The sequence below is a fragment of the Habropoda laboriosa genome, unplaced genomic scaffold, assembly GCF_001263275.1.
Source record: "Habropoda laboriosa isolate 0110345459 unplaced genomic scaffold, ASM126327v1 scaffold187, whole genome shotgun sequence".
NCBI classification, from domain to species: Eukaryota; Metazoa; Arthropoda; class Insecta; order Hymenoptera; family Apidae; genus Habropoda; species Habropoda laboriosa.
Window position 1 is genome coordinate 310157 of NW_017100299.1, and position 10286 is coordinate 320442.

The 10286-nt window shown below is 32.2% G+C and overlaps 1 protein-coding gene across 1 annotated transcript; it reads right to left on the bottom strand.

Moving 5' to 3' along the window:
• Positions 1-4096: 4096 nt before the first annotated feature.
• Positions 4097-6422, bottom strand: LOC108573943 (zinc finger protein 675-like). Its single transcript, XM_017936435.1, has 2 exons — positions 6120-6422; positions 4097-6049 (listed from the first exon to the last, which is right to left on the bottom strand). Exons 1-2 carry the CDS (start codon positions 6420-6422, stop codon positions 4097-4099), a joined length of 2256 nt encoding a protein of 751 aa, XP_017791924.1.
• Positions 6423-10286: the final 3864 nt, after the last annotated feature.

Consider the following 10286-nt stretch of genomic DNA (forward strand, 5'->3'; position numbering starts at 1 on the left):
CTCTAACTAAACGAAATTTAAAAGAAATTTAATATTAATTTAACTATACATGCTTATTTATCTAATATACGAAACTTTTAATGTATTTGTATACATTATGGTATATAAAGTATTCAAAGTAATACAGATATATGTACATACAGGGTGAGGTAGGACGCGTGGAACAAACGGGAAGGTAGTGATTCCATAAGTCATCGGACACGTACTAATTTGACCTTTACGTTTAAATTAACATTGTTAGACACCCGTGTAATTAAATCAAATGATTATTTACAGATTACTTGCACCGAATGTTAAAATATATTGAAAATTGTACATACAAAGTTTTAAATTTTCTCGTCAATGTACGCTCCTCGTTTCGCGATGACTGCTTGAAATAATTTTTTTAAAGTTATTTTAAAGTTTCTTCCTGGATTTCTCTCCAAATGTGTCCACAGATCTTTTTGTGACGTTGGACAGTGTTTCCGAATACTTCTGTCTAATTCATCCCACAATTTCTAGTGTTGAACCTCATTATAAATATTCCAGTTTTTTTTTTTTTTTTGTATTAATTACCTATATCTAATAAAATACCAGTCATAACAATAAAAATATATTCCTGAAATATAATTGTTATCAATAGAACAGTTCATATCGAAATAAGTAACTAAATCTTTTATCTAAACTTGATTTATTGTAAAACTGTAAGGTGGTATCCCATGATTTATGGACAGGAGTGTATATGTAAAAATGAATCGAAAACAAAGAATACAATTTTTTCATTTGAAGTTTCGTTTTCGAGAAAATCGAGTTTGAAAATCTATCGACAAGCTGAGGCGGTACAATATGTTGGCCGGCAAATCGGACCTTAGCCCGTTGAATTTCTGTTTATGGGGTCATGTAAAAGAAATAACGTACGCAGAAAGCAGTGAAAATTTCTACGGCTGAAAGAAAGAATAATACATGTTTCCAAGCTACATATTAAGGAATCAACATACCATGGCATCAGTCCACAACTCTCTGATTCAGGGGGCAAGAATTTTTATGCGTCAATAAAAATGTCACTTTCAACAGTTTATTCAGTAATGTACACGTAAATAAATAAAATCGTTAATAAACGTATTATTAGTACTCATCATGTCATTGGCACTGTTTATTAGTACAAATATGAAGCCCGAAAATAATCAAGTGGATAGATATTTAAATTTAATTTTCTCAGAAATGCGGTTAAAAATGAAAAAATTGTATTCTTTATTTTTGGTTTATTTTTACACGTAGAATGACCGTGTGCCCGATTGTAACATAACACTATACTTTTCATCTTTTCTTTTCTGCAGATGTGGAATGATTAAAGGGACCGCTGTACTCAGTTTAATTGATTATTGAATTTCTTAAACAAAAAAAAAAAGAGAAAAAATGTAAAGGACATGAAATATAGAATAGCATACGATTTTTTAATTGAATGTAATTTCATATAAAAATACATATGATTATGTATTTCAATTCATACATAGGGTGTTCCAAAATCATGCTGGTAAATCACCTATTGCAGAAATTCACCGAAAATAAATATTCCTGACTTAAGGAATAAATGTTGATGAATGTAAATTGTAAAAATTGTTCCTCTACTCACTAAATTTATTTGACAAATAAAAATACGAAAATTAAAAGCTAAACAATTAAATTAATTGCATATCGCATTTTACATGGATAATGAAAGTGCATATATGTATTGCATAATTATAATCATTGACATTATTCAGGTATGTATAAAATACATTAAAGCTATTAAAAGTATATTTAAATTCGTACACTTAATGGTAAAATATATTGTATGTAATCCTTGTGTTTGAATATGTGTGCTTGATCACCTGAAATTTGCATAGGGCATACTGAAATTTTTGCAATATTTTAATTTAATTGGCCCATATATTACAGAAAATAAAATCTTAACTTGTCAAATAGTACAAAGTTTATAATACTTTTAATATGAGAAATTTATTTAGTTTTATTTTTAATACGATTTTGGGACACTCTGTAAATAAATATACATATATTTAAAACATATAATCATACTACTTTCATGATCGTGAACACAAACTGGATTTAAAAAAATATTCACAGAGAAATAAAAGATATTCCCAACGACTGTTTAAATGAGAATATTAATTTTGTTGTAATAGAGCACTAATCTGGAGAGTTTAAATACATGAGTATTTAAATAACTTTTCTCTGTAAAAAAAAAGAGCTGCCCATATATTTACAGAACTGTACGATTTCTGCAATAATGTATTATATATTTTAAGAATCGTCGCACATTCTATAGTTGTTTGCCGGTTTGTATAGAATGATTTACGTAAACTGTTACAAATAAATATCTCTTAAATGAAATGCGACATCGAAAATTTTACTAGGATATTTATTAAGAGCACAAGTTGTTTTAGTATATGAAGCATTCTAATATATGTTTATTATTGTTTCATACAAACTCTTTCGCGAAACTGAAACGCACTCTGTTTATTCTACAGCTCTCCTGTGACATAGCAAAGAAGGAAGATCTCCTTTTAGAATTTATGTATGTCTTCTTCGTACTACGTTTTACTTCAATTTTTAGGGTATCTTTAAACTAGACAATACCTAGTTATTGTTAAACTACATAAGACTGCTGCTCACATTCCGTAACATGTCAAAACCGTGTTAAGTTATAATAGAAATTTGGATGTTGTAGCGTTACACGGCATTTCTACTATTGTGAGCAACTACATTTACATCAATTCAATCATTTTAAGGAAATTTTTACTTTGTAATAGTATGAACTTAAAGAAACCTACAGCAGAATACAGGGTGTATCTAGTAACTGAGCCAAGTTATAACTCGGTTGTTATCGAAGATAGAAAAAAATTGTAGAGGAAAGTGTTACATGGTTGAACAAGCTGTATCATCCTGTAATGCGGCTTTTTACGGAAGTGCATCAGTGCAATCGCACTCATTTTTTGAATGCTACTCTATTTTTTTTTTCTTTTTTGCATAAATCGATTCCTCGTGCTATTCTGAATAAAAAAGTATTAGAGTACAATCGTAAAAAACTTAATATTTTTTGAAATATTTATCTCTTTTTCCAGCGTCTACAGTAAATGTTCAAATGTTCCACCATTACATTCGAAACATTTTCTTACACGTTTTTTTTTACTTTTTATCGCATTGTTCAGTTGTTCCTCTACAACTTTTTTCTATCTTCAATAGCAACTGAGTTATAACTCGGCCCAGTTACTATTAAATACTACAGATACACCCTGTATACATGTCACTGGAGATGTACTAAATTATAAAGTTACGAGTCTTTACTAACAATCTTAGTGGTTACTGATGATAAGATATGGGATCGTCCATGCACTCTTATTTTGTGACTACTGGTATTTTTACAACTTAACTGGTGTTATGTAAAAGTTTTATTCATAAATTTCAGTTTCACGGCCGCTGCGCCTTGGCTCGTAACATGCTATATGAAATATTTTTAGACTTTGGGTAACTTTTGAATTTTCAAAATCACTTTCATTTTTTCTTGGGCTGATATATTCTTGACATCAAAGTTACATAAAATGTAGGGATACAAAGATTAATACTATGAGATGTTACTAAATAAGCTTCAAACGACTATAACAGATAAACTGGTTTCTTATTAATGGAATTAGTTTAGTAATGCTAACTGTTTAGTCTTGCCATTCACAATGTGTTCAATGCTAACAAAACATTAGAATATTGTTCAAAACGCTTGTTATCGACTTCTAGATATTTACGCATTTTGCTTTAAAGAGATTATTGCATCAGTCAATAGCTGGACTGTAATAAATCCAGCGAGTTTTAATTTTTATATCTTTAAAAAATGGACTGAAAGCTTAAAACTTACCTTATCTAAAAATATTTCATATATCACAAACAATGTGCTCTTTTTAACCATCAAAGTTTCAATAAATAGTTTATCAGTACCTCATTTAATTTAAGAAATAATGAAACTGATACTCATTTATAACAGTTTACATGACTCACACAATGCATAAATATAATCTTTATAATGCATAAGCAAAATCATTAGTTTTCAATACAACAATCTTTTTTCTTAAAACATTTGTCCTATCACAGCAAGTGATCGTACTGCAGATTGCACATTATTTACATGAATATGATGAGCAACTGTATGATGATGCTCATCTACAACCATCTCTCCATATTGAGCTCGACAACGTTTCTGATGTGCAAATAAACTACCACTATGACTATAAGCAGCCCCACACGTTTTACATACATATGGTTTTTCACCAGAGTGAGTGTATGTATGTTCCTTTAAAGTACTTAGTCTTTTGAATGCTTTCCCACATGTTTTACACAAATAATTTGCTTCTCCAGTATGTCGAGTCAAATGCCGTCTAAAAGCTGAACTAACAGCAAATGCTGCACTGCATACATGACAAACAAATGGTTTGTCACCTGTATGAATCCTAATGTGATTGGCTAAACTTGTTGTTGTAGTAAATCCACTATTGCAAGTTTTACACACATGTGGTTTAATACCAGTATGAGTTCTCATGTGATATGTTAGAGAAGAATTACTTGGATACACCTTACTACAAATATGACACAAGTATTCTCGTGGAATTTTTTCTTTTGGTTTGTGTGTCCTTTGATGAAGAACAAGACGAGCTTGACTAGCGCATACTTTTCCACAGATTTCACAAGTAACTGGTTCAGCTTTTGGTTTATGCATTGATACATGACGTCTAAGACCTTTCTTTGTAGCCATGATTTTATCACAATGTTGACATTTATATTCACCAGAACTGTCTTCGTCACTTTCTTCTTTTTTAACATTTTCATTTTCTTGCAAAGTGTTTTGTGTAGTGTTTGGGAAAGAATCATCATCAGAATCAAAGAATTTATTATCATCTACCAAATTGTCTAGTAATCCATGACCATGCTTTTCTGCATGCTTTTTTAATGTATCAGGTCTAAAGAACCATTTTTTACATACAGTGCAAGAGTATTTTTTATCTCCATGTACAAGAGTATGTCTTTTCAGATTTTTTAAGGAAGAACAGTACTGACTACAAATTTCACATTTGTACAATTCAGGTGCATTTTCAAAATCATAAACTTCATTCACAGTACTGTTCTCGTCATCTGTATCATCTTCCAGTTTCATTTCTTTTTTAGGTTCTCTTTCATCCTTCTGTTCATCTGTATTAATTTGCTTAATCATATTATTTACTTTTTCTGTATGAGATTTTAAATGACGCACAAGACTTTGAGGCTTAGAAAAGCATGCATGACATAATTGACATGCAAGAGGTTTTGATGCATGTATTTTTTTGTGGTTTTCCATGTTTTCGAGTTTGTAAAACATTTTTGAACAAACATTACATTTATGTTTCTTCCCATGAACAAGGGAATGTTTTTTTAATCCTCTTTGCGTACTATAACATTTTGAACATACTTTGCATTTAAATTTTGATTCTCCAGAATCTTGATCATCATTACTTGAATCACAATAATTGTCATCAATTTCATCCTCGCTATAAGTTTTATTAGGCACTGATTTTACTTTTCGAGCAGACGTACGTTTCTGCAAAATTCTTTCATCCTCTTTATCATTGTCATTTAATATGTTTTCATCAAGAAACTCATCCACTTGCTTTTTATCATTTTCTTCTGAACTTTGATTGATATTTTGACCTCCTTTTGGTTTAGTTTGCATATCTACAGTTTCAACAATATCATTGTTACTCTCTTGTATAAAAGATGTTTGATTTACATTATTCTCTGAAATACAAGGTTCTTTTTCCATTTCCTTAGATCCTTCAAATCCGATGGAACAAATAAAAAGTTTCTCATTTTGCATATCAATTTGGCTGGTACTTAAACTAGATTCATTTCTACAATAGGAATCACAACTTTGTATATATTCTTGAGAATTTGATGTTATTTGCATTTCTTCCTTTACAAAATAATCTTCTTGAATACTTTGTTTTTTTGGTAATAATGTTCTTATTTCTGATTCTGTCTGTGTGTATGCATCCTAAAATATTTGAAAATGTATAGATTTATTACACGATGTACAAGGCACTGATATAACTTATTATAATTACCATAATAGTCGTTTTAGCTGGTTTATTATAATACATTCGTAATTTGGCATCAGAATGTTGACACTGCTGTCTAAATTCATGAGCAACACTTGCTTTATAAATGCAAATATCACAAATTAATGAAGGTAATCCATCTTGTTCATGAATTTCTATTGATCCACAAACTTGTATTTTTTGTGGAAGGCCAGAGAAGTCATTTACTTCTTGATCCGTACAAAAAATAGAAGATAAATTAGTACCTTCTGTAAGGCAAATTCTGCATATTCTGTTCATATTAATTGGTAGATCAAAATATTCTGTCATTGTTTATTGGAAATGAAAAACAATTTTTTTGTAGTATACTTCCTGTAAAAAATCCACATAACCAATGTTATATGACAATTGAAACAAGCATATTTTTTAAAAATGTATTGCGTCTTATTTTACATATTTTATGTTTAAATAATGAGTTTTTACGAAGTGTAAACCTAAGTACGTATGACATTGTTTTAAAATTTCATATGATATACAGATAACAATATCATATCCAATTTGTTACTGACAATAAAAAATACAAATTCATTATAAATGTTCAGAAATATTACAACAAAGCATGTGTTCAGATGTATCGATATAGTCAATAATGTATACATGATAAAAAAAGAGGAATTTACATACGGGATGTAAACATTTTATTCTAAAAACCTTATTTTTTAAAGCAAATAAAAAACGATTAACGTACAAAAATGAAAGGTTCTCAACTTTCGGATCTTTCGTGCACTGCGAAAACATGCCACGATGTTGAGACAATGCTTAACAGTGATGCCCAGATGAATACATTGAAACTATTTTAAAAAACCTGTATTTCTCAGATTCTTAAAATGCACACTCCTTTTATAAAAATTTTACCGTATGCTAAAGAACAACGTTATGCGCTTCATTTTTACTTATATATTGTTCATTTCTACGCACTGTTCTACGAAAAAATGTAACACTTCGCTATTTCTTTGTTCAATGGCTTCTGTATATATCCGTAAAGGTCTACTACGAAAGTTGAGAGCAATCTGAAATAGACTCACGATGTGAAGAATCTAGAGAAGTACTATATAGTAGAGTGTTGGATGGGTCAATACAATGAAAAGCTATATACACATGGACCTACACTTTGATAATTGGTAATACTTATTTCATGTACTAAGTTACATACAATCACACGACATAAAGTTAGATGTAATTTATAATAAAGAAATGATTATTGAGTATAAAGATTAATGACTATTTATAATGAAATGATTATTAAGAGATACATGTTTTTTGTTTACATTTGTAATTAGATTTATAATAATTTGAATGCTTTGCATATTAGTAATGTTTGACAAATTAACCACATTAGTCACAGCATATGAAATACTATACTATTAACGTCCTAGACCCCTAAAGGCGGGTACGCAATGAGAAAGAGATTTTGCCCCATCTCCGGTCTACCGCCCTTTAGCGCTGTGCATTACTCAAAGAGAGAGAGCATACAATAGCGAGGAGGAAAAGGAAAGGCGTTTCCTCTGTCTTGAGATCGTCTGCTAAACTTATCAGTGGGTTTGATACAGACGACCCCTACTCTAGACGCCTGGACTATTGTTTTGTTTCTTTCTCTCTTCTATGTGTTTTTAGCCATGCTGAGAACTGGCGCCCTCTCACCGGACAGGTGCGAAGTATGGAATTGGTATTACCAACCTAAAGTAGAAGAAAGAATATTAGTTTAATTATAGGGGAAAGGTTGCAAAAAACCGATGAGGTTTATGTCTGGGTAGCATGGTAACATGACTTTTGAGAAGTTTGGAAATTAACAGAATTTTTAAGTAACCGTAAGGTTGTTAGTATTGCTTATGGTTTTATAAACAAACACTCTCTAACTGTTAGTGGGAAATTTAATTTTATTTTATAAGAAATTTTATTTCAATCATTCATTCTTGTAATAGATACTTAAGATTTTCATGAGCCTGCACGTTTCATGCAGCTAAAATACGGCGAAGGTAATTCTGAATGAGTTCTACTCTAGTCTCGGAATGGAGAGAGATCATGAGATACCTTACAGGTTTTCCAGTGATTATCTTTAGTATTCGGTTTAGAGAGACGTACAGGGTGTATGAAAAGGTTGTATAAAGACCACCCAGTGGAATTCTACATCTTTTACGTGCAAAATTATTCTTGACCCTGAAATTCAAGGTCCAATTTCTTCTGGCTTGCAACGTATTCTACTCGTCGCGAGGACAAAAATGTGAAAGGAACCATAGCTCACAACTCAACCGTTCTTTTGGAAAATGATGTTAAAGTTGCAATAATTCTTTGTTATGAGTTCGTTAATGAGTTCAGTGCTCACGAAAATGTTTACACTGCCGGCAAACATGATTCTCGATCTGCTCGTGAATTGCTCGCGAAGACCACTGTGGACCCCGCATTAACCTCGGACCAGTGATTCCAGAATCGTGGACGAAAGCAGTTACCCCCACTATGACCTACCGCCGTCTCCCACTATACCGTCCTCGTGCTCTCACGCAAGTGTAGCGGTAGCTCTGTCCGTGTGCGAAGCCTGTTCGGCTTTTTCCGCCAATAATCTGCGTCACCGCGTGACGCTCGAACAACCTGAGCGCATGAGTAAGAATTAGGAGATTCCCTTTGAATCTCGGTGAGACGCAGTGTTTCGAGTATATGGGCGTTCGGGACAAAAATCATAATTTCTAAATTAATCAATTTTCGACCTAAGTTCTCTAATACTTTTTTGAAGAGAATTCATGCATTGATTGGCACATGAAAAAAATATATGGTTTCATTTAAAAAAATTGTAGCGATCTATATTTTTTATCGAATAAAAACTTTTTTGTAAATTTTCATTAACACGATTTATTGTCAACTGAATGCTGATTAACTTTTGCTTGAAAAATTTATTCATTAATTTCGCGGAAATACCGGCAAAATCGTAGCGGCCTGGCATCACTGCCTCGGACAATGGACTGTGTAAGCGTACTGGAGACGGCGCCGCGCCGGATCAATCTCGGCGCAGAGTAATACTGCTCTTATAAACATGTCAGAACGAAATCTTAAATTGTACTTTTCACTGATGATATGTGAATCATTAAAACGATTTTCAAAAATTATTTTATTTTAAGAAGTAGGAGCTTAGATACATACAATGATAAAGCGTAAGAAAAATACATAAAATGCAAACAAAGAATATTTATTCTAAAATTACGCAATGGATACAAAGTACTCTTAGAAAGTATTCACCAAGTTCTTAACGATGGCAGGCAAGATTCATAATTACTAAATTTTTTTATGATTCCACTTCATGGGTTGATGTGAGATTTTTTTGAGAGCTGCCACCCTCCACTGTGGTCGAGGATTTTGTTGATAAAGGACAGAAAATCAGGGCGACTGTATGAGGGGACTCATCATCGGCGCTTGAGATTTGGTAGATATTCCAATGTTAGGCGCATGTGTTTTAATTCATGATTATTTAAGACCGGGGATGGCTAAATCATATGAAAACTCAGAATAACGCACTGGAATTTTGCAAGGCTAACACGTAGTAGACAAAGACGCCTGAAAAGAACACTCGAGAACCGTTCGTATTTAGCGAGTGTTACATGCGAAGTGACCAGGCGCCTGGATTATCGAAACTTAGAACTCATATACAGGGTGTTTCTTAAAGAGTGTAACTCCCGGAAATGGGGGGTTGTTGGGGTGACTCTGAACAACTTTTTCCTGTACTAAAATGTTGGTTGAAGCTTCGTTATGAATTATTAACGAAAAACACTGGCCAATCAGAGCGCGCGTAGACCTCGCGCCCAGGCACGGGAGCGCAGCGACTCATCCGCGTGCGATCGTGAACAAATGCGTACGCGTGACTTCTCGGTTATCGATCGCTGTAAAAAAAATTTGACTTTGCACCGCTATTTTTATAAGGCTTAGAGAAATGGTTTTTTGCCGTCATTCTGTTGTTTGTATAACAATACATACAGTGGAGGACATAAATATTCATACACTCTATAAAATGGAATAACTTTTTTAAAATTAGGCCAAACGACTTGAGTTTATTTGAGAAGTTAGAAAGATTAGTTTACTACATGGCGTGTAAACAAATTTTTGAAAAAACTGCAATTAGTCTGAATCGCGAAGAAAATAGCGAAGGTC

What these genes read in the sequence shown, in the direction of transcription:
- LOC108573943 (XM_017936435.1), bottom strand. Translation starts at nt 6,422, where the DNA reads ATGACAGAATATTTTGATCTACCAATTAATATGAACAGAATATGCAGA. An exon ending in CAGCTAAAACGACTATTATG is followed by an intron (nt 6,050 to 6,119) that starts GTAATTATAATA and finishes CAAATATTTTAG; the next exon opens with GATGCATACACACAGACAGA.